This window comes from Sinocyclocheilus anshuiensis, unplaced genomic scaffold (assembly GCF_001515605.1).
Source record: "Sinocyclocheilus anshuiensis isolate Anshui unplaced genomic scaffold, SAMN03320099.WGS_v1.1 scaffold100, whole genome shotgun sequence".
NCBI classification, from domain to species: Eukaryota; Metazoa; Chordata; class Actinopteri; order Cypriniformes; family Cyprinidae; genus Sinocyclocheilus; species Sinocyclocheilus anshuiensis.
The window spans coordinates 1,076,878-1,102,487 of record NW_015555725.1 but is presented as its reverse complement, the minus strand read 5'-3'; the positions used below and the strand labels follow the sequence as shown (position 1 = coordinate 1,102,487).

The window sequence follows — 25,610 nt, the reverse complement described above, 5'->3', positions numbered from 1 at the left end:
TACGAATCATGTATATACGCAAAACAAATATGTACAGGAATTAAATGAGCCAAATCTACTGGGTTTAAGAAAAACCATCACAGCAGGTTTTGTCTTTAAATCAGTCTCATTGTGCTGTGAACGAGTTTCTCGTTGAAGGAGAGATGAGTTATCATCACGATTTAATGTTTTACAATCAGTTTGTGTTACATTTAATAGAATTTAAGAGACTTGTGGGAATGTGAGAAGTGGTGCGCCTAGCTAAAACTCTTGAATATGTGCATAACTTTTTTGAATCTCTTATATTCAGAACTAATTTTTTTATTTGTCATTTGAAGAAATGTACCCTCACTGTGTTCATACACATTTCATAAAACTCATAATTATAGGGTTGCGTGTGTGTGTGCAATGTAGATGCATACACTATTAATCCCATGAGAGAAATGTCAAGTCAAGTTGAGCTTTATTGTCATTCTGCTACATGTGTGGACATAATAGTGGAACAAAATGTCGTGTCTCGCAGGACCACGGTGCTACATATTAGTTAACATAACATAAACGTAAACAAATAGAAGTTAAGAAAAACAATTATAAACATAGTTAACAGTTAACCGTCTGACTATACATAGGCCTATACTATAAAACACGCATGATCTGAGACTGTACAAGAACTTTACATAAATACTGTACATGAAATTGTGCAAAAGAGATATTTTGGGGGAAGCAGTGCATAGTGCAAGATGATTTGTAGTGCAATGCACAAGTAAACCTATATTATCATATTGAGTCTTTGTAGCATGGAGTGTTTATAAAAAGTGTCTAATGTACATACAGAGAAAAGAGTGTGTTTCTATATGTATGTATGTATATATACTGTATATATGTATTATCTATTTTATGAGTCCTGCATTTTCCTACCTGATTTTCAGGAAGAGATGTCAGGAGAAAGTGTGGTGAGCTCGGCTGTGCCGGCAGCTACAACACGGACCACCTCCTTCAAGGGGTCCAGTCCCAGTTCCAAATATGTGAAGCTGAATGTCGGGGGAGCGCTGTACTACACCACTATGCAGACCCTGACCAAGCAGGACACCATGCTGAAGGCCATGTTTAGTGGCCGTATGGAGGTCCTTACAGATAGTGAAGGTAGATGTACTGTAATACTACTGAAGAAGCATTCACGTAATATTATGAACCATATCGATACAAATGTGTGCTTCTGCTGTGCCCAAGTCAGACTTTTCACCTCTGATCTTTCTCCAGGCTGGATTCTGATTGACAGGTGCGGGAAGCACTTTGGGACCATTCTGAACTACCTGAGAGACGGAGTCGTCCCATTACCTGAGAGCCGGAGGGAGACAGAGGAGTTACTGGCAGAGGCAAAGTATTACCTGGTGCAGGGCCTGGTGGATGAGTGTCAGGCGGCATTACAGGTAGAGTACATTCAAACGGATAGTTCACCCAAAAGTGAAAATTCTGTCATCATTTACTTCTTGTTCCAAACCCATTTTTGTTCATCTTTAAAATGCAAATGAAAATGTTTTTATGAAACCTGAGAGATTTCTATTGCTCCATTTATTAGGAGTGTAACAATAGCTCAATCAAATGACAATTCAAAGTATCGATGCAATGCGTAAAAAAATCAAAATATAGATTTATAGAATCTAAATTTAGATAGAAATATCTATCTATCTTTATAAATCTTATTAAAGGGGTCATATGATGTTGCTAAAAAGAAATGTATTGTGCCAAGAAGGGTTCACTGTCTGTTCATTCACACAGGTACGAAACTGATTGGTAGCTGCCTTTAGCGGAGCCTTTACCGATTACCTCCATTGATCAGAGCATTCGGCACGGTCGTCTGTGAGTGACGTCACCTCCCAATACAAACACGCCCCATAGTATAGTCCCGCCCCTGACGATGATTGGCAGCTTTCCATGTAGACATTGGAAATTCAAATGCAAAAGGAATTGCGATTCCATTTGAGTTTTGGCGTTACATGCGCGACGCAGCGAGAGTGAAAAAGCAGACGTGGTAATTAATATTGCTATTTAAATATGACAGGCTCGTTACTCCTAAGACATGGGAAATACAGCTGCAAATGGACTTTGCCTTTTCATTTGAAATTTGGCAGTCACTGTGCGTTCGCGAAAGCGAAAATGCAAACGGTAATGCAGGATTTGCAATTGCATTTGGATTATGTCACAATTTATGCGTCCACATAGTGAAAACACAATTGAAAATACAATTTGCTATTCTATTTGAAAATTGTCCGGAATATCGTTCCATACTTCTTTATGTACCAAGAGCTTGTAACACTCCAAAGAGAAAGGAAAAATTTAAATCGCATCATATGACCCCTTTAAATATCCTAGAGATATACCAGAAATATACTAGATCAAATCAATTTCATTTATTCACATATAAAAACTGATCAACACGCATATATAGAGCACACCAGATATGATAAACAGAAGCTCAACTGTATGTGCACGATGCACAAGTACAAACCTCACTGGTTCTTGCAGAAGCTCAAATGTACTTGTGTGACACATGAGAATGAACCTTGTTGGTTTCTGCGCATCAAGCAAGCACATTTGAGCTTTCATTTACCATTTTTGATGTTCTTAATGTATGTGTTTATATGTGAATAAAAGTCTAAATTAAATGTTCATCATCATATATAAAGTGATTGTGTCTTTTCAGAAGACTTGGATTAAACCACCCAATTCTTTTTGAAACTTTTGATGTAACTTCATTTGTGTTCTGAAGCAGAACAAAAGTTTTATGATTTTGGAACATCATGAGATGGGGGGGGTGAATTATGACAGAATTAACATTTTTGGCTATCCCTTTAATTAAGCATATTATGTTTAAGAAAATATATATATATATTTTTTTTTTTATTTTTTTTTTAATTTAGACTTGCATTCTACATTTCTGATTTACAAATGTTTTCAGAACAAAGATGCATACGAACCATTCTGTAAAGTTCCACTGGTGACATCATCTAAGGAGGAACAGAGGCTCATTGCCACTGCTAATAAGGTACAAATGCTTTATCATGTCAATTTCAAAGAAATACAATATTCTTTCACTGAGAACAGAACCGTGACTTGTCTTTCTGTTTATTTGCAGCCTACAGTCAAACTGCTGTACAACAGGAGCAACAATAAATATTCATATACAAGGTAAATGTTTAATTTGCTTATAAGGTATGAGTTGTTGGGAAGCTTACTATTGAGCTTTTACCTGATCAATTTGCTCTTTCTCTTTGTAGCAACTCTGATGACAATATGTTAAAGAACATTGAGCTGTTTGACAAGCTGTCTCTGAGGTTCAATGGCCGAGTGCTCTTTATCAAGGATGTGATTGGTGATGAGATTTGTTGCTGGTCCTTTTACGGCCAGGGCAGGAAGATTGCAGAGGTGTGCTGCACATCAATAGTCTACGCTACTGAGAAGAAGCAGACAAAGGTAAAGGGTGACCTGTCTGTCACATGGTTAAAATCAATACAATCTAGCATCTTTTTATACAGTCTAGCATCTTCTATTTTTTTCGAAACATGAAATCTCTTGTTTCTGGGTGTCTGCGGGTCTTAAAAGATATTAATTTGCCCTTTTACAAATTAAGCAGAAAGTCTTAGTCACAGTATTAAATGTTGCATGCACTGCAAAAACTAAATCTATACCTCAGTATTTTTTTTTTTTTCAATTCAAATATCTAATGGGTTTATACATAAGAAATTTAAGTGAGGTTAGGATTAAAAGAAGACTGCTTATGTCATGTTATGTTATGATTCTCAAGTAAATGTATCTTGATTTAAAAAAACTTTAGACATTTGCATTGGAAATTATTGCTTTTTTGCAATGTTATCATAAGGTAGAGTAAAGGGTTTTTATGTAAAATAAATAAAAAGTAATGTATTTCTATCAAAAGTTATATTATCAAACTTGGCAGTATTGAAACTTAGTAATAAATTACTATAATAAGTAATACAACTCATCAAGTGCCCCCCAGGATTTTACATTTAGATATTGATGTATTGTTCTGTTCCCTTCAATTTATTCATTACATTTTTTTTCTTGGTCTTAAAGTCTCAAATTGACCGTTACAAAACATGCAGAAACCCCAAAGCAGAGTTATCTTGTAGATGGCAGTTCTTTGTCCTAAAAGCTTGTCCTAAATGCTTCTGATAAGTTTATATCACACACTTTTTTTATTTCCTCCCATCACAGGTTGAGTTCCCAGAGGCTCGCATCTATGAAGAGACCCTCAACATCTTGCTCTATGAGTCTCAAGATGGCCGCGGACCTGACAATGCACTGCTGGAGGCCACAGGTGGCGCTGCAGGTCGTTCCCACCACATCGATGAGGATGAAGAGAGGGAGCGCATTGAAAGAGTGCGGAGGATCCATATCAAGCGCCCTGATGACCGCACTCACCACCACCAGTGACTCTACAGTTTCTCCTCTTTTCAGTGCCTTAACAACTGCCTACCAGCGCTTCAGTTACACCACTCTATTTGCACACAGACACGTCAGTTAAGTTTATCCCGAGTCTGCTTCTTTAAAGAGAATCGAATACTCACAGAATCGCTAGTATTGATAATGTTATATGAATATAGCATATAGGGCAATGCAGCATTGACCTCAAACCTCAGTTGTGCACTTTTGAGGACCTCACTAAAAAGATACTATGATGGTGTAAATGTGAACCGAAGTGCACAACGGATGGTTAGTTTTACTGCATTCATGACATTCCCTGAACATTTTGCCCTATTTGCTAATCATAAAGCAAATTCTAATTAATATATCAAGTCGATCAGCTAAACTGTCATTTCATTGTAGTTTTGCAGCGAATGGATATTTTCCAGATTTGGTTGTCAGCCGTAGTATTTTTGTAGTTGATATTATTTACCGCTTTTTTGTTGTTGTTTGAGTGAAGACTGTAGGGTTCCTGGTGCCTTATAGGTTAATACTGTTCTGTTTTGAGAGATTTTTTTGTTGTGTATTGTGTGATTAGACATTGGATTTTTGTGGCTTTTGAGTTTAGTTTATCCCTCTTTTCTTGTTTATTTTGTTTGCTTTGTCGCTTTGAACTGAAGTGTTGGAGCCAGGATTTCACAGTGCTGATATTATGTGTTACTGAGATTTGATTTGAGATTCAAGTGAAAGTGTCGGTGTGGTTTAACAGTCAAGTGATCAGTGAATTCAATGGAGGATATTATTATTGCCTTATGAGAAGCATTCAATCCATAACTCCCCTATTTTTACAGTCATTAGAGAAGAGTGTCATACAAATTATTAATCTGTCAATTTTCATTTTATTACGCTTGTGCAAAAACATTTACGCAAGCTGTCACTTGATTGTATGTGCTGGATTTTTTTTGAGAGGTCTGTATGAGTTTGGCCAATAGAGGGCAGTATAGTGTTATGGTGTTTTCACTCGTACATGAGGAGGCACTTTTAGATCAGTGGTTCCCAACCCTGGTCCTTGAGGCCCCCCAACACTGCACATTTTGCATATTTCCTTTCTCTGACACACCAATTTCAGGTCTTGGAGTCTCTACTAATGAGCTGATGACCTGAATCAGGTGTGTTCATTTAAGGAGACATGCAAAACGTGCAGTGTTGGGGTGCCTCCAGGACCAGGGTTGGGAACCACTGTTTTAGATAATCAAAGCCAGTAATTTGTGAAGTTTAGCTACAATCACTAAAAAAGATTATGCTATTAAATACCTTTCCACTGCACTGTATTAAATTCCATCAAGTTAATTACGCTTCTGGGTTTTGTAAGTGATCGCATACAAGTAAAGAAACGGAGATGTAGTCAGAAGCGTTCGGATGTAACTTATATCGCTAATTGAGAAATGTACACCAAGTATGAGAGTGTAATCAGAGACTGGACCACGTCAAAGAAGCTCCAGGAAGTACGAGAGTACGGGCTCTCCTCTGCTGCAGACAGATGGTTTGTGATCATTAGTTTTATTAAAGGTATGTTACAAAAAAAAAAAATGAAATCTGTAATACTGTAGACAAGTTTGTACAGACGTGCACATGAATACAAATGTTTTACATACAAATTATTTATACACACGTTATCACAAATAAAGATTTCTACAAATTTTGTAGATCAAACTGCGCATTTGCTTTATTTTATTACTGTGGTTTGCATGCATTTGTATAAAACAATATTATACATATGGCTCATCAACAAAGCATGAACATGACCAAATAAAATATTAAATTTACAAGAAATGTGATCAAGTAACAACGGGAACCTGGAGGGCAGCATTTATGAAAACAAAATATATTTTTTAAATAACTATTTAGCTGTAACTTTCCATTTGTACGCAGCATGCTTCTTTCAATCTCCATATACTGAGCAGTGCGTGGTCCGTTGAATTATGTGCGTCACAGTTTGGGATGGGATGATGGAGGAAGATATCATCTTCCATAAGGGTTTCTCTCATGAAATATACACAGACTTGGTGACCTCCTTTGGATCATCGGGACTTGATCCGCGGAGCCACCTTTGATAATGAAAGAGTCTTGAGTACTGGAGCAATAATGTTAAATTAAGCAGAAATACGAAAATATCCACTTACCACCATCAGATGTCCATTGTTGCCTTTATAAATCATAGGCTCTTGGCCAGTACTGAAGTCCACACCGCCCTCCTTGCCTGTCTGGATCTCAAACTTTATGCTGTGAGAAGATCAAATGTTAACATGTGTCCAAATGAACAGTTGGAAACAGGTTGGAAAATAAGTGATGTTGGCCTTTTTACCTTCCCTGAACAACCTTGATGTTATTCTGCTTGTTTGCAATCATAGCCAGTTTGGTCAAAGCTTCAAACAGGTGGTCACACTGAAGTACCATGTCACCCTCAGATAAAAGAACATATGTTAGTACTTGGAAATGATGTATGGATTTGTGTAACATTGTATTGTGAAATAATTTAGAGATTACCTAAAGGCCATCGGCCGTGACATAGTAAGTAGTGTTACTAGCGTGAAGCCTGGTTTGCTCACCTTCTGTTTTGGATCATTCAAGGCAACGTTGAGGATCATAACAGAGTCACCCAGATTACTGAGAGAAGCACCTGTGTACACAAGATAAATTCACTGTGGACCCGGTTCTCTCTTGTTTTGCAAATACATGTTACAATAAAACACACATACACTATCATTTAAAAGTTTGGCGTCTGTACGTTTTTTTAAAGAAATAAATAGTTCTGTTTAGGAAGGATGGATTAAATTGATCAAAACTGTCAGTAAATACATTTGTAATGTTACAAAAGATTTCTGTTGCAAAGAAATGCTGTTCTTTTGAACTCTATGCATCAAGGAAACCTAAAAAAATGTATCACAAAAATATTAAGCAGCCCAAGTGTTTTCAACTTTGATGATAATAAATGTTTCCTGAGCACCAGATCCGAATATTAGAATGATTTCTGAAGGATCATGTGACACTAAGGACTGGAGTAATGGCTGCTAAAAATTCAGCTTTATTTAGTTATTTATAAAATGTTATTTATATAGTTGTTGTTATTTTAAAATGTAATAGTATAGTTTTTCTGTATTTTTAATCGAATAAGTGCAGCCTCGGTGAGCATTAGAGACATCTTTCAAAAACATTAAAAAATCTTACTGACCCCAATGTTCTCAATAGGGAAAAGTTGTAGTTCTTCTCAGTAGTGTCAAATTTTACTTTTAAGGGTACAACATGCCCTCAAGAGTACACCTTTCTATCATACCTACCTCTAAAGGGTGCATATTGGTACCTTAGGAGTACATTGTAGTCCCTTAAGGTACTAATATGCACCCTTTAGGGGTAAATATGGTACAAAGTTGTACCTTTGAGGATACTGCCCCGGTGAAAATCTTGAGGAATGCTACAGGGGAATAATTAAAAGGAGACATCTTTAAAAGTGCTGTAATGTTCTTTTACTTCACTGAGTGACTACACATATTATCTACCCCTTGAGACCCACCTTTTAGAGAAACATAGTCTACTCTCTGCTTGATCTTAGCTTCTTCTACCAGGTATACAGCAGCCTGAGTGAGAATAAGTTGCCTTGGTCTGGGTTTAAATCCATTTCTGTCATACTTCACCACAGGAACGCTGTACTGCAGAGAGAGAAAGTGTGTTTAGGTGACATTGAAAAACAGGCTCTTTTTCTATTATGCATGACTGACAATTGGGCCTCATCCATTAGAAAGATTCTTATTACCTTGATACGTTCATGTCGTATAGTCTGAAGAACCCTCATATTGATGTCTTGTTCATCTGGTGAATGAAAGGAAGTGCATAAGACACAAAAGGATCAGTGCAAAACTAATTGCTGTTTTTGTAAACTGTACTGACTGATTCTAGTGTCCACAAAAGGAACAGCAACGCTCGAAGGGTAGCTGTCCTTCTTTCCCTTAAAGATGCCACTGGTTACTACTTTTTGTTGCAGCTGTGAAAAGACATAGCATTCAGTCTTCATTGTCATTATCAGCCAAAATTTAAACATGGCGAAATGAGCTGAAACTGTATTTTAAGACACAAAAGCATGTGACAACAGTGATAGTGACCTGTGCTTTTTTTTGTGGCGTAATTCCCCGCACATACTTCCTCACCATCATCCGTGTGTGCAGCTGTCGCAGAATCTCTGAGGTCTACAAATACAACAGCATCAAAGACATTCCCAATTTAAAATAATACTGCACATGAACGTTTGCAACGCATACAGTGGCCTCACAAAGTATACGGACAATTAAGCCCTTAAAATTGAAGATAAGGTTAAGCGGCAATTGTTTTGACACCACTTTTAATGCAATGAAATTCATACAATTAAGTGTGGCTGAAGTACTTTAGGCTTAGAGCATCTGTTTAGCTGTGCACTCTCTGGTTGAGCATTGTTTCTGCACTGTGTTGAACTGATCGCACTGCATTTTGTTTTTCATTTATTTCTCTCTTTTTATGTTTTTACGTATGCCTCCTCCTTTTAATATAGATCTTATTTTAATTGATCAATTTCATAAATGTTATTTTTGTTTTACCTTTTTTATTTTTGTATTGTTTTTTTATTGCTTTTTATTTTTTATGTATTCTTTTTATGACTACAATTGTTATGATTTTTTATGTAAACCACTTAGAACACCATAGTGTTCAAATATTTTGGGGTCACTGTTGAATACCTCAGAATTTCTGAATACCTCTGTCATGACTGGGGGAGGTGTCAGCCATGTGGTCTTGTCCAGGACAGTCCTTGGTAAGTTGTTTTTTAGTCTATTTAGGTAGCTCTGTCGAACGAAGGCCAGGTATTCAGAGTTGTCAGTAGTTTTTGCCTCACGTCGTGTGATGTAACCCTTAATAAACCTGCATGGATAAAAATCATGTCATAAAGGGAATGCCATCTCATCCCTTAAAAGGATAGTTCACCCCAAAATAAAAGGTGAGTAAATGATGACAGAATTTTAATTTTGGGGTGAACTATCCCTTTAAATTAAAGGGTATACACCTGGTAAATAACATGTATTAATATTTACCAAAAAAAAACTAAAATTACATTAAATAATATCACTAACTGTTTAATGATTTTTACAGCCCAGGCTCTGCGGTCTCTCTCTTTGCGTGCCTGCACTCCTCTCCAACACGTCTCAATTTTTGTAGCTAAATGTTGGCAAAAAAAAAAAAAGGCTGAATCACAGAAAAATGCAAAGAGCACATATGTGATGACCCTGGACCACAAAACCAGTCATAAGCAGGCTCTGCGGTCTCTCTCTTTGCGTGCCTGCACTCCTCTCCAACACGTCTCAATTTTTGTAGCTAAAGTTTGCAAAAAAAAAAAAAAAAAAGATGCAAATAGCACATATATGTATGCTATAATAAATATACTTTATGTTGCAATGAAGTGTCATAGTATTATGTAATATAACATAAATATCGGTTATAAAAAACTATTGAATCAATAAATACTGTTATTTACCAGCCTCTTTCTGTTTTTGAAACTCTCCTTTGGCTCTGTAACCTTTGTATTTGGCCTGTATTCTTGAAGCTGTAAAAGCAACATCAACACATGCTTACAATACAAGAAAGAAATTTAAAATGTCTCTTTTGAGTTATTTTTTGCTTACCCAGTTCATGTTTGCACATTTCAAAGGCATCTTCTGTGGCAAAAAGTGTCCTGGCATATCGTATGAATATCTTTGTCCTTTGAATATGACAGAATATGAAGAGTAGTTCAGGTTTGTGTGGTGAGAAAACAGTTGCTAATTTTTCAGTATTAAATTGTGAAGTTGAAAGCCTGAAACCACTCACTTGCCCATTTTATACTCATCAGGCTGGTAGCCCAGATGTTGCACAAGTTTTTCCACCCCATCTGCAGGTACACCTTTCCAGTGGGGCCAAGTGGCAGGACAAAGAGCTTTATACCTTAGAAATGTTGGATTAGATGAGCATTTTGAGTCTATGAAGTGTATTTAAAAATTAACAGCTTTCACATCTGAGTATGTGATGGTATTAAATGCCAGTATACCTCTTGAGAAAAACCTCATATCTACGTCGATATGCAAATCCAGCTCGTCTGACCCTCAGATGCTCCATTAACCCCAGATATTTCACCTGGTGCCTAACCAAAACTTCATCAAACGTGCCTGTGATGAAAAGAGAGAATAAACAGAATACAAAAAAATCATATTTCTACTTTACCAGAATTAAAAAATCAATTTGCACACAAAAATAAACAAATATGTGCTTCTGTCAACACTGCACTGGCTCCCTATTAAACTTCGTATAGATTTTAAAATCCTGCTAATTACTTATAAAGCCCTGAATGGTTTAGCACCTCAGTACTTGAGCAAGCTCTTATCGTATTATAGTCCTCCACATCCGCTGCACTTTCTAAACTCTGGCAAGTTGATAATACCTAGAATATCAAAATCAACTGCAGGCGGCAGATCCTTTTCCTATTTAGCGCCCAAACTCAGAAATAATCTACCTAACACTGTTCGGGAGGCAGACACACTCTGTCAGTTTAAATCTAGATTAAAGACCCATCTCTTTAACCTGCCTTACACATAACACACTTACATATTTTTATTACTCAAATCCTTTAAAGGATTGCTAGGCTGCATTAATTAGGTCAACCTGAACTGGGAACACTTCCAATAACATACAATGTATTTGTTACATCGTAAAAAAAGTGGCATCTACTCTAAAATTAGTCTGTTTCTTTCTTATTCCGAGGTCACTGTAGCCACCAGATCCAGTCCGTATCCAGCCCAGATAGTGGACCTAGAGACAACCTCTACAGCCCTGAATTTCAGTGGAGACCAGGACAGCTATGAGCCCCAGAGACAGATCCCCAGTGAAGACCTTGTCTCCTAGACGGCCATCGGGACAAGACCACGGAACCAGATGAGTCCTCTGCACAATCTAACTTCGCTGCAGCATGGATCAACCTGCTGGTTTCGTCTGGCCGGAGGAGAACTGGCCCCCCGACTGAGCCTGGTTTCTCCCAAGGTTTTTTCTCCATTCTGTCACCGATGCAGTTTTGGTTCCTTGCCGCTGTCGCCTCTGGCTTGCTTAGTTGGGGACACTTAATTTCCAGCATCGACTTGATTGCACAGATACTATTTAACTGAGCTGGATGATGACATCACTGAATTCAATGATGAACTGCCTTTAACTGAAAATTGAGTGTTTACTATTGTCCTTTTGCATTGACATACTATTTTCCTATTTTGATACTGTAAAGCTGCTTTGACACAATCTGTATTGTTAAAAGCGCTACATAAATAAAGGTGACTTGACTTGCCTTATTCTCTGAATAATTATACTTGTAACATTAGCATTCACATACACAAGTTTCTCACCTGGTTGTTTATTGTCATTGGACTTGAGACAGCGCACATACCACGCTTCTTTAGCTGTCAGAATCTCCATCAGCCGCAGAAGACTGTTCTTAAACTGAGTGGCAACCTAAAGATTTAATTTCACAATTCAGATTAAAGGAGATTGTATATTTAGATATCATGTGAGTTGTCAAAGTTTATTTTATTTTATTTTAATGGATATTTCATTTGTTTGTTTCAGTCATCTTGATTTAAAATAGCAATAGTAGGCTATACGTACTGATTCAGTATTTCATAGAAATAAATTGTATAAATACTGTGTGTATTGGAAGTATGGAAATAATTCCTTGATCAAATACAAAATTTGCAGTATCGATTAATTAATTGATTGATTGATTTATTGATTGATTAATTAATTTAGTAAACATTTCACATTATGCTGTGATAAACGGCATGGTTTGGAAATTAAAAAAAAAAAAAACATTTATTTATTTTGTGTCTTTTTGGCATCCAAATGCCAGTACAATCAAATAATAAGTCAATTAAAAATCTTTAAATTCAAAATTACTTCTGGTTTCATATGTCATAACAATGGAAAGTCAAGAGCATTGCATATACAGTGCATTACAGCACTGCTCTTTTTAATTTATTTATCTAGATTATTAGTGGTGGCACTACCCACAACACAATGTGTGCAACTTCCATTTAATCTTAAAGGGGTCATATGATGCTTTTTTAAAGATTACCTCCTCTCCTAGGTTCACGAAACGGTCATCCATAAAATGCATTGCTGTTCTGTTGTAAGTGATCTTAAAGATACCTAAATGCATCTACTTTCGGAAGGCCAAATAAAGTGCTTTTGCTTTCGCCTAGAAACACACAGTGTCTCCCTGACATGGCTGCTTCAACACTAACTGCGGTTACTGAAACCACGCCTTCTTTCTTTGCGTGCACATTTGGGCGGCATTATGAAAATATTTCCACATAGTGAGGTAGATATGTGGGGGCGTGTTAGAACGAGCCGTTTTAGGGGGGCGTGGCAGAGTCTTAACTTTGATAAAGAATATCTCTTTGGTTTTGAGACTTTAGTCTTTGCAACTTCCGGGATCTTATCTATGCACAATCAGCTTGTAACGCTCCAAAGAGAAAGGAAAACTTGAAATCGCATCATATGACCCCTTTAAAAAAGAAAATAACCATCCTTACTAGCTTATGAAAACAACTTTCTGTACTGTAATTGAATATTTCAGTATTTTAACACAGCAATGGACTCACTGTCTCAGGTCTTCTCCTACTGTCTCCCTCAGTGGCTGGGAAGCACTGCTGTATCATCGGGTTCTTTGACAGGCGTATCACCTGTTGGTTACACACACACAGACATGCAGATATATAAGAAACACACATGCGTGTACACATTTACTACAATTAACTCTTGTAGGACCAAAAATAATGGAAAGGAAATAATTAAGTGGCTTTTATGAGCCAATTTCCTTTCATCCACCCTGACCAGCATTATCCTTTATTGTACACCCAGTGCACTTACGTCTTTGATGTTCTTGTACAAAAGATCATTGTTTTTGTCAATGAATCCTATTGAAAAAGAATAGATCATAAAAAATAAAAGGTTGTGAAAGCCAGAAAAGATGTTTCCGAGGTTTACTGACATCTGAAATGTGTTTTTGTGCGTCTTCTCTTACCCACAACGCAGTAGGTCACCTCCCCTGCATAATGAAGAAGACGAAAATCTCCTCTCTCCAGAGACTTGCGGGTCTTTTTATCAGCCAGTTTATGCCTTCAGTTCATAGAAGAGTAAAGGAAAGGGCTCTCATTAGACCACAATAAAAACAAGTCACTAAAAATGTCTGAATGAAGAGCAGAAGTCTTTTCATTCTATCCAAGTTTCCCTTGGATAGAGAAATATAGCAGGCACTCCATGTTAAACAATGTATAAAATTTACTTATGATGCTTAAAATCCACATCCATTACAATAATAATTTGTGTTTGTATATTTATTATCTGTACTGATAAAAAAAAAATTGCACTATGTAATTAAGCACATACATTTTTGGATGCAGGTTTTCTGGGAATCCTTCAACATTGCTAGTGCTATGGTCTATTAGTGAAGTATAATAACATGGAGGTTCTTGGCACTCAATCAGTAATTCAGGAACTTAATTTGTATTTGACCTGGATAAAGAGTGAGCAACACAACATCACTATCTCTCTCTCTCTCTCTCTCTCTCTCTCTCTCAGACTGCTGAGCACTTTCATCAGGGTGTCAGTCAATACAAGGCTTAAGAGAGACAATGTGGCCAAACCAGGGGGTGAATGCTTCAGTTTCAAATACAACAAGGTCTGACTGATTCTTCACCATCAGAGGCTTGTAATGAAGAATCAAACTGCTGACAGTTTCTAGCAGTACTGAATCCATTCAAAGATACTTAAAGCAGAAGCACTCTTGTTTAGTACCACATCATGATGATCAAACCCAAACTCACGTTACAAAGTGGGGATGATTGCCCATTTTCTCTTCAAGTTTATCAAGAAAAGTGAGATCCGTGGCATCACCCGGCCTCATACACTCCTCATCCTGAAATACCAAAAGATACAAAAAGTGCCAGAAATACCAAAAGACTCAAAAAGTGCCAGAGAATTATATCTATCTACAGTATGTCTCTTCAGTGTGTAAAGACAGTGTACTTATTATTCCATACCAACACAGAGATGATTCCTCTGTGCTTCTCTTCCACCAGATCACAGATGATTTTATTGTTGAAGAACTGCACCGGCTCCCACTGAAACACAGTGAGAGAAAAAGACCCTTATTCTCTTATTCAAGCGCAGCATATCATTCGATGATGATGCTTGAATGATGAATGATTGATTTGCTCTCACTCACCCCAATTCCTTCTGCTTCATATTCCTCCTGTTCAGCCTTCAGTGTCAACTGAATGAAGAGCTGCTGTAGCTTCTCATTGCAGTAGTTAATGCAAAACTGCTCAAAGCTAAGCACACATAAAATCAACAAAAAATCAATAAGATCATGCACACAAATTATCTCTATCTATCTATCTATCTATCTATCTATCTATCTATCTATCTATCTATCTATCTGTCTATCTATCTATCTATCTGTCTGTCTGTCTGTCTGTCTGTCTGTCTCATTTAATTCAAAACACATACCTGTTAACAGAGAATACCTCAAATCCATAGATGTCTAACAATCCGATGACTGTCTTCCTCTCAGAATCCTTTAAACAAAGAATGAAGAAAGTCAGTAAGTAATTTAGGTTTCCATGATAGTTTCTTCAAATCCATCTGGTAGAATTTAGTTACTGTAAAAGCAACAATATTTCCATTTCTTTGCAATGGAACAAACTGCATCCAGCAGCTTTCAAATTAATTAATACCGGGAGATTTACAATGTAACCAAACAGTGGCCACAAATGGTAACTATCTGAAATTTTTTTCTGTTGTCCTCTTACTCTATTTTCCAGAGACTCATTGATCCTGTTGACCAGCCATGTGAAGGCACGGCCATAGATGGCTTTGGCCAGGGCATCTCTGGCATAGATAGCATGATCAACAGTAAATGGACTCAGAACCTGGAGGCCAGAAAGACAGTTGTCACCTGCTTCAAGAATCATTTTGGATAAAAAGACAGTACATACAAAAATTTTTTTTTACCTCCTCTGATTTGGCTTCAATCTTCCTGAATGTCAGAGCTTCATGAAGGACCTGCACATGGATCTCTAACAGCTGAATATCAACACAAAAGAGCAATGTTACTCAGATATGTAATCACTTAGATTATGTCATTGTAAACTATTTTACATGATTAATATATATATATATATATATATATATGTATCCTTAATCATGTTATATAGTATGTATATATAATAAACTGACCTTGGATACCCAGCGCAGTGCTGCATTAGTGTTTAGAGTAGCATAACCTTTAGTGTCTCCATCAAAGTGCACGTTCCCCAGATGAAGCACACTAGCTATAATCCCAAAGAGGTGCTGGGATATTGAAGACAAAATGTATCTGTTTATGATCAAAGGTGGCAGCTTTCTTTATACTTGTACATCAGATCATTTATACACAAAAATTGCTCCTCTCCTTACCTCAATGTCATTAGCATCAAAGTCAATGACCGATAATGCATTTTTAACAGTTTTCCAGTCATCTTTGTCATTAATGGAGCTTACATTGGAACATTCTCCCTGTTAAGACAAAAAAAAATTATTTATAAAAACACTGGAGAGTCTGATTCTACTTAGATTTCACAACTATCTTCTACTTATTTTACACACCAGATTTAAAAATAGAAGTCATACCTGCACTAAATAACTATAACGTTTAGTGTCCTTCTCCAAGCCCAGGTGCCTCAGTAGGTCTTCCTCTCCTCCCTCCACCAGTTGGTAGAAAATATGAAAGTTTCTCTCACCGTGGTTTTGGTGAACCACTCTAGACTTTTCCAGCAGATAGCTGAGGATGTGGCCACCAACAGCATCTCCCTATGCATTAAACAAGCGTGAACCTTCTTTAACGTGTTATATTATTTAATGGGATGAAGTTAGTAAGGTATTTGTCAATACCTGGCAATCAAACTGGATGTCCATATATTTCCCAAAACGGCTGGAGTTGTCATTTTTCATCGTTTTTGCATTTCCAAAGGCCTAAATGCACATGTAATGAATGTAAAGCATGCGTAGTGAATGGTCAGACACATGCTGAGAATATTATTGTTGGACTGACCTCTAGTACAGGGTTGGACATGAGCATCCGGTCTCTCACAGTGTCCATTAAGGTGGAACTAGGGCAGCTGACTGCATAGTACTGCAAGATCTTCTTGGAGGCCTCAGTTTTGCCTGCTCCACTCTCCCCAGATATCAAAATAAAGTTGTTGTTGGTTTCTGATAGCATGGTGTGGTAGACATTATCTGCTAATGCATATCTGAGAAGGACAAAAAATGTTTTTTCTATTTTCTTTGCAAATATCTAATTTACTGGTTTGGCAGTGAAGGTAAGTTAAACACTTACATATGAGGGGGCAGCTCAAAGAAGTTCACTCCCATGTAGAGGTCCATTTGTTTCTTGGTGTAGATGTCCAGCTCTTTGTATGGGTTTACAGATATCAGCAATGTACCTATGTAAGTCTGAGAGTATAGAGACGTTTGACATGAACTTAATCACAGTGAATATGTAAAAAGCAAATGAACCTATGTTTTTGATATCTCACTCACATATATCAAATCCTCTGTGAAACGCTTCTTCAGATTGTCCAGGAAGGCTGTCTCACTGTTGTGGGCATCAAGAAGCACAAAGTCCTGGATGCCAACTCGGTCTCTGGCAATCAAGGCTCCCTCCAAGTCCAAATGACCCAGTTTAACCTTTCCTTTCTGCCAATCAGACAAGCACAACACTGACCATGACCCAATGCAATTTGTTTACACTGACCAAGTCTATAGGACTGTGTCATTCTGCAGCCATAAGGATCAAAAGCTTGTTTTTTTACAGGTCTAAAGCAGTAAAACAGGTCTAAATATAAATTTCAGTCAAATAATCAGTGACTAATTTCCAAAGAAATATTGGCTATGGATGAGGCAGGGGTAAGATGGAACTGGCTATTTATACTGCATTTTTTTTCAGCAATGAATATCAAGAGTAAAACTGAGCTGTCTATTGACTTTTCATCCTTTCATTAATAGACTTGCTATCATGTTAAGATTGAAACCGAAAATCGGGGTCTAAGGTCTCTGATTGAGTCACAATCATCCAACCGCATAATCCCCTGCTGATGTTTAACTAAGTACTTTATAATGCTGTTCTCTATTGTAGAGGCTTTTGTAATGAGATATCATCTGCAATGAGTAGACCATGTTCCTGTCCCTATGACTGACAGCTTTGCTTTCGCTAAGAAACCTGTTTAAATAGCATGTTGTGATTGGATTTATTCCACCAACCATATCAGATAGCATTCAGTACACCTTAAATACAGGCAGCCATATCTTCCAACTTGGCTCTGTGAGATACTTATGAAAGCCAAGAGTGCATGTTTTCACTATACCTGAAATATTCCCTGAGATACAGGTAATGTTGGTTTAATCAATGGCATCTAGTCTCCAGTGTGTATCATTTACACAGGTCACAAGTGTGACCCTGTGTAAATGAACAGAATTGGATAAAAAAAAAAGAAAGAAAAGAAACTTCCATCTATGATGTTAATACATAGAAGTCTTTGGATTCTTGGGAACTCAGGAAGGGGTTTAGCGAAAAATTGAGCAATTTTCTGCAAAAACCACAATCCTCAACCCTAAGGATCAGAATTTGCTTCAGTTACTTCTTCAGTTCAGTGTTTGCCATTGTATATTAATAAAGAGACCAGAGAAGTATATTTCTCACTATAAGAAAGAAACTTCCGAGGCATGCATTACTCCATTCCTTAAAATTGTGCATTTTTACATGCAAGATATTTTAGGATTTCCAGTGGACCAGCGGTAGAAATTTGCTGTAATTTGTCCTCTTCCCATTTTTTAGAACACAGGATATTTGACTTTCATATAGTGAATTAGAAGAAGAAACAGAAAAGGAAGAAAAAAAACTAAGTCTAATCTAACGACTAGAAGCCCGCAAAATCCTCTGCCCCCCATTTTCACCCCCATAAACCTCATTAGCTCTGAAAGAGGCTAGTTTTTTTTGTCCTGTAAATTCCAAAGACGATGGACAATGAAGAAGCTTTTAAAATGCAGTCTACATTCCATTACACATATTCTCTCTGCATATCCTTTCACAATTTATTCATTAGAAAACATTTAATGTCACACCGAATTTCACACTGGGCAGTCCCAGGACAATAGATGAGATTTGGCCTATTTGGGCTGGTGTGGGCTAGTTGGTTGTAGAGGGGGAGGGGGCAAAGTAGCAGAAGAGGGCGAGAGAAAGAGGGAGATATGGAGGGAAGGAGGGACAGAGGAAGGGAGGGAGGGGGTTGCTTATATTTGTCTGATCTGAGAGCTTCTGAAATGAGGCCTTCTTGAGACAACAGGACAGACTAAATTGTGTTGTAACGGTCTGAGTCCCGCTGCTCTCTGAGACACTCATTTAGCATGCCCTCGGGGCACACAATGGAGGCTTGTTCAGAATGGCGCAGTTATACGAACACCGTAATCAAGGGTGCTTCGGGAGGGGGGACGTATTTCTCAGATGGGAGATTTTCGTCCACCTGTCCACCAATAAAATTTTCATCCCACTGCATGCAAGTTGTGAATCACCACCCACCACCTCACATCACTTCATGCTTCGCACTATTTCATGTCCTCACCGACAACCCCAAAACATGCCCCTCCCCCTCTCACCCTGCATTAAGCCAAAGGGGCAGGTGAACAATATCATTGAAGATCCCCCATTTGAGATGTCAGAACCAATCTCAATCTCAGCGTTATTGTGGAGATTCCCCCTCTCTAGTTTCTGTCCCCACATGGGAACAAGCTGAACTCAATGTCACATGAGGAACAATGGACAGAAGGGATGCTAATGTTTATAGTGTGACACTTTCAGTGTGATAAGACGCATGGACATCGGCACAGGAAAAGCCTGTTCCTCTTCTCAAATGAGAGACTCAAAATGAAAGCAAAATGTTACTCTCATAGGTCTGAAGAACCTGTATTGGTCACATACACAGTAAAAAGTTTGGACACACCCACCCATTCCTTATTATTATATAAAAAAAAGTAACACAAATAAAAGTATGAAAGTTATGCAGCAACCAAAAATGAAAACTAATCTAAAACCAAAAACTAAACAAAACTTGTGTTTTTGGTTCCCTTTGCCTAAATTCCAGCTCTGCACAATGGGCTTCTATTAGTTAACTTCATGAGGTGCATCTAGGGATGCTTTTTAACCACTACTGGAGTTCCCATGGAAAAATAAATAAATTATTTTTTTCCCCCCAGAATTAAATATGAGAATGTTTTCATAATTAACTTCAAGGTTTCATAGATATTTCCCAGCCAATTTCTAAACCAAATTAAATACTGTAAGCAGTCACATCTAAGTCAAAACTATTAAGGTCAACCATATTTGAATGATTGTGTAGCCTGTAAGAAATGTAAATACAATACTGAGCCCCAAAGTCAGAGATCAGTTTCTATTTCTTTAGTTGGAAGATCTAATCTTTTACCAAAGAAAGTAAAATAGCCATAGAGACACAAATCATTTAAGTCACAAGGATGGTCACCCTTTTGTCACATCAAGTGCATCAGCTTCCCTCTTTGGTATAAAAGCTATTGTCTTTTAATTAAGAGATGGTCCTTCAGCCTGGTCTAAAGTGTCGGTTGCGGCTTAGTTGAGATAACCTCGACCAAATCAGAAAGGGAGGGAAGGAGAGAAGGGAGGGAAGGAGAGAAGGGAGAATGGAGGAAGAGAGAGAAAGATACGGTAAAGACATCCTACTCCTCAGAAGGCCTGACCAAGAATAGGAAAGACTAGACAAAATGGGCAATAGCACTCTGTGAACTAAAGTGAACGGTGAGGTCTAGTTACATCTCTCTTTCTCAGAGTAAAGGAACCTGAAGTTTTGACAGGTTTACTGCTTGTGTTTAATCAGCTGGGTGATTTATTGGATATTTCTTTACACTGAAGCTTTCACCACCAAATGTAGCAGAAAAAAGCAAACAGGAATCAGAAACTGAAAAGAGCATGTTAATGGTGAAAGTTAGCTAATGCTGAAAGTATTGCTTCTTTTTATCTTTCTTTTGATATTTGCTTTTCATCATTGCTATTATTTCTATGCTATTGTTTTCTTTGCTGCAAAACATTGCTGGATAATTGTAAAACATATTGTAGTTAGAACTTATGTTCAGTAAAATATAAATGTGCACTCATTAAAATATCTCTAAATACATGCAAACAGGTCATACCTGCATCTTTGGTCAGCTGCCGATCAAAATATGAGAACTACTCGCATCCAGACCAACGCTGTCCTAAATAGTCCTTTCACATCCAGCTAGAGCCAAGCAAACCCTACCATCCTGACATGTGCCATGGAACACCCCAAAATTTCACTGTGGATCTAAAAACAATCTTGATTAAAAGTTTTCTCCAAAAACTCATCAAAAGTTCATTCAGTTTTTCTAACAAGGCTTGCGAGCAGTTCAAACGAAGGTGGCTCAAACGTGGAGAGGATACCCATCTATTATTGCTGTGCTCTTCGCAGAAATGACCCATGTTCTGGTTGCAAGGTCTGGGTATTTAATGATTCATGGCCCAGTCAGGAGGGGGTTCAGAAAACCAGAGATCTTATTCAGTGCTTACCTAGGTGTCTACCACTGCGCTGGGTGTAACACAAAGATACAGAAACACAATCCGACTAAACGTGGATATCAACCCTTCCCCCAGTCCTCTACCGCTGCTACGGTAAAACCAGATTTTACAACAGTGCAGCTCCTGTTTCTGATCTTTGATTAGGGAAATAGATTAATGGCTAATTAACCACCGTGCATTCAATCAGTGAGTTAGAGAGAGACACTCAATAAAGTTGTCATCGGGGCTGACGGCACTCCTCTGTGCTCTTGGCCACTTGAAGCCAGCTGGCTCAGGACTCAACCAGCATATGTTAGCCATTCAATCACAGCTTGTCCTGAAATTTAGCTGGGCCTATGAATGATTACTACACGTGGTTCTTGGATGGACTAGACTGGAAGAGGTTTTAGACAATGATGACTACGAAGCCCAACCTTATTTTCCCTTTGTCTTGTTATCTGACTCATGCTTGAGACGACTGACTGGTGTCTCTTTTCGCTCCACTAATGACCCAAATAATCCAGCAGAAAAGATTGAGTTCCCTACAGCACTTGCCTTGAATCTCAAGTGTGTGAGATATACTGTGTCATGCTTGATAGGCATGTGATGTTCATTGTCACTCTTGCAAATTTCAAGGTGACACGTGAGGCCAGTTTCCACTGGAGTGCACTTGAAATTTATTATCAACTTTTATTATCTATGATGAACAGATTATGAACTTAACCCTTACTAAATGAATATTCACCTTTCAATACAGAAAAGTTCAGTCATTAGCAACTTATCCTTCATTTGATGAACAAATGGATTAATTAATTAAGGGATGAATAATAATAAATACAGAAGTTACAGTGATGCATTTACAATGGAAGTGAATGGGCCAAATTTGTAAGAATTTAAAAGCAGAAATGCGAAGCTTCTAATTTTATATAAATGCTTACAATAATAATTCTGTCAAAACTTGTGCAGTATTTGATTTGTAAAGCTGTTTAAACATTGTTTTAGGGTTTATTGCATTCTGTTGTCATGGCAACATAATTGTAAAATTGGATATAACTTTACACAGAAATTACATGTGAATTTTTCACACTAAAATCATGTTAACATGCATGTTGTTTATGTCTCTACTATTGAAACAGTGAGTATTAACAATAATGCATCAGCCTCATTCACTTCCAAAGTAAGTGCCTCACTGTAACCCAGATTTATGCATTTTTAAAGAAAAAGAGGGATAAGTGGAGATTAATTTTTTTTGGTAATCAGTCATTATGCCACAAATACTGTTGACTCCGTTTAAAAGGATAGTTCACCCAAAAATGAAAATTCTGTTATCATTTACTCACCCTCATGTTGTTCCAAAACTGTATGACTGACTTTTTTTCCTTCTGTGGAATATAAAAGAAGATATTTTGAGTCTCAGTATTTTTTCCAAACATATTGAATTTTGCAACATTATAGGTACCTAAAGTGTTTTGAAGTCTTTCCTCACCTCCCCTTATTCGGGTGGTTTAGCCCTATAAAGCCTACTGTATCATATTTAAAATGTAAATTTCTAAGGTCCCTGAAAAACTTCTTGTACACAACCTACTACATGCCCTCTGTCATCTGACTAACAGTTTATATTTTTTTAGCACGTAAAAGACCTTTTAGTATAACTGTAATGTCCACCTTCAGGTCGTGGTACATGTGTCTTTCTGCTGTGAAATATTTAGTGATTTTTCAAGATAAATACTTACTGGACGGAAGCAACTTAAATTTACTTATTATCCATACATAATTGTCAAAAAACAATATGTTAAAATGTGAGTATCAAATATTGAGGAACATCTCTCAATCACCATTATATTGATAAAACTAAAAACTGCAGAGCTTTGGTCATAAATGTCTAAGATGTTTTGAAAATAGTGAGAGAAAAAAAAGTGAAAACGTTTCACATTTAAAAGTGAAAGTGATGTGACGTATAGCCAAGTTTGGTGTCCTATACTCAGAATTTGTGCTCTGTAAAATTCTGTTATCATTTACTCACCCTCATGTTGTTCCAACACTGTGTGACTGACTTTTTTCCTTCTGTGGAGTATAAAAGAAGATATTTTGAGTCTCAGTATTTTTTCCATAGAATGGAAATCAATATGGTCACCAAAACTGTTTGGTGACCAACATTCTTCAAAATATCTTCTTTTGTGTTCTGCAGAAGGGTGAACTATACATTTAACTTGTACTGAACGCAGAATATTACTTTAAACTTGTTCAAAATAATTGTTTGCTGTCATTAAATGGCTTTATAGTCCTGTATCTATTGCAAACAGCTAGTCTTGCACTGTAAAGGTAGGACTACACACATCTATCCACAGTCATATTGAAAGTTGTCCCATTCACAACCTCTGTTGTCAAGGCTACCTTCACCCCCTTACACCACAGGCCCATTCTGTTCCACACCCCCCTTTCTAGTAATGCTTGTCCAGCCTTAACAGGCTTTGTGCTGCCCACTGGGCCCTGATGCAGCACGAGACCCGGCAAATCCTATTATATAGGAGTCACAGCACTTGATTTTCCCATTAGAGATTCCAAGCGGAGAATAAGGGTGTATTATAACACCGGCTTTGCCGCGTTCCCACCGAAAATCCCACCTCGATCTCTCATTTTCATGTGCACTTTTCTCAGTATTAGCTATGTTTCGTCTGTTCTTTTACTGTGGGATTCTTGATGAGCAGTAAGAGCTAGGAAAAAAAAACAATAAATAGAAAAAAATTTGCATTCTATATAACAGTAGTTGTCATATACTTTGGTTTTATTCATTGGTTTGATTTTCATTTGCATTTTGGGTAATTAATGAATATACAATCAAAGCTTCCAGACATACCTATGAAAATAGTGGCATTTCAATTTATAGATACTCTCCACGTGCCATTGGGAGCATTCCTAAAATACTTTTTCACACAGGTTACCCAAGGCTTCTTCAACCAAATCAACCAAAAGACAACCGTTTTGACATAAGCCAACTGGGACAACACAAGTTGTTTTTGGAGGTGTTGAATGAATAGCAGGGAGAAGAAAGCTTTCATTCTCTTTCCCTGTCAGAGTTTAGATCAGCCATGACCTGCTGATATGACCAAAGGTCAAGACTAGTGTCAAGAGGTGGCCTGATTGGTGACCCCCAAGACATGGTGTTTGAACTGGAACTTTAAAGGTCAGAAAAGAAACAGAAGAATAGGAGGTGACCGCTAACACAAGGGGGCTCAGTCAATTGATTAGAGAGTTACAAATGTTTTCTATGTAGGCCAAGGCACTCTATTGCATTTTTGCTAGTCAATGATGTTGCCATACAGATTAAGTTGTATTAATATTATTAATTAGGTTGTAAAGTTGATCACATGTTTAACACAAGCAAACATATTGAATTTTGCAACATTATAGGTACCTAAAGTGTTTTGAAGTCTTTCCTCACCTCCCCTTATTCGGGTGGTTTAGCCCTATATATAAAGCCTACGGTATCATATTTAAAATGCAAATTTCTAAGGTCCCTGAAAAACTTCTCGTACACAGCCTACTACATGCCCTCTGTCATCTGACTAACAGTTTATTTTTTTTTTTAGCAAGTAAAACACCTTTTAGTATAACTATACTATCCACCTTCAGGTCTTGGTATATGTGTCTTTCTGCTGTGAAATATTTAGTGATTTTTCAAGATAAATACTTACTGGACTGAAGCAACTTAAATTTACTTATTATCCATACATAATTGTCAGAAAAAAATATGTTAAAATGTGAGTATCAAATATTGAGGAATATCTCTCAATCACCGTTATATATTGCATATATATTGCATTTTATATAAGTAGTCTGCTATACAGTTATAAAGAGCTTATTGATTTTCATTTCATTATGAGAGTATCTAAAATGTTCTCCTTGAGTATGAGCTCTATAATGTACCAAAAAGCATAATGTATCAAACATGATACTCACCTAAAAACACAGATTTTAAATGTCAGGCTTAAAGGGATAGTTCACCCAAAAACAAATCTTCTGTCATGATTTACTCATGTCATTCAAAACCCAAATGCATTTCTTTCTTCTGTGGAACACAAAAGAAGATATTTTGAAAAATGTCTTAGGTTTTTTTTCTTCTCTCTATGCAATGAAAGTCAATAAGAAATGATAAAGTCGTTTAACGAGTTCATTTGCCCATATAGTCTTTAGGAAATTACATTTAATTTATTTGGCGTGCTGTCCTCTGATGAGGGGCTCGATGAAGCAGCTTCAACTTGAGCTCTGATCAGGGGCGTAGCCATCATTTCAGAAGTGAGGGGAACGGGAATGTTATATATATATAAATATAAATAAATAAATAAATATATAAATATATATATATATATATATATATATAACATTAGAATATAACATTTCTGTAATCTATATAACCTACCAGTCAACAGTTTTTGAACAGTAAGATTTTTAATGTTTTATAAAGAAGTCTCTT

General features: G+C 37.1%; 1 protein-coding gene and 1 pseudogene across 1 annotated transcript; one reads left to right on the top strand and one right to left on the bottom strand.

Annotated features, from left to right (window-relative positions):
- Window positions 1-905: 905 nt before the first annotated feature.
- Window positions 906-4,455, top strand: LOC107672630 (BTB/POZ domain-containing adapter for CUL3-mediated RhoA degradation protein 3-like). Its single transcript, XM_016465915.1, has 6 exons — window positions 906-1,122; window positions 1,240-1,409; window positions 2,939-3,025; window positions 3,116-3,168; window positions 3,258-3,453; window positions 4,216-4,455. Exons 1-6 carry the CDS (start codon window positions 915-917, stop codon window positions 4,432-4,434), a joined length of 933 nt encoding a protein of 310 aa, XP_016321401.1. The 5' UTR covers window positions 906-914; the 3' UTR covers window positions 4,435-4,455.
- Window positions 4,456-6,252: 1,797 nt separating this feature from the next.
- On the bottom strand, window positions 6,253-17,315 carry LOC107672603 (unconventional myosin-Ih-like; annotated as a pseudogene).
- Between the last annotated feature and the right edge of the window lie 8,295 nt (window positions 17,316-25,610).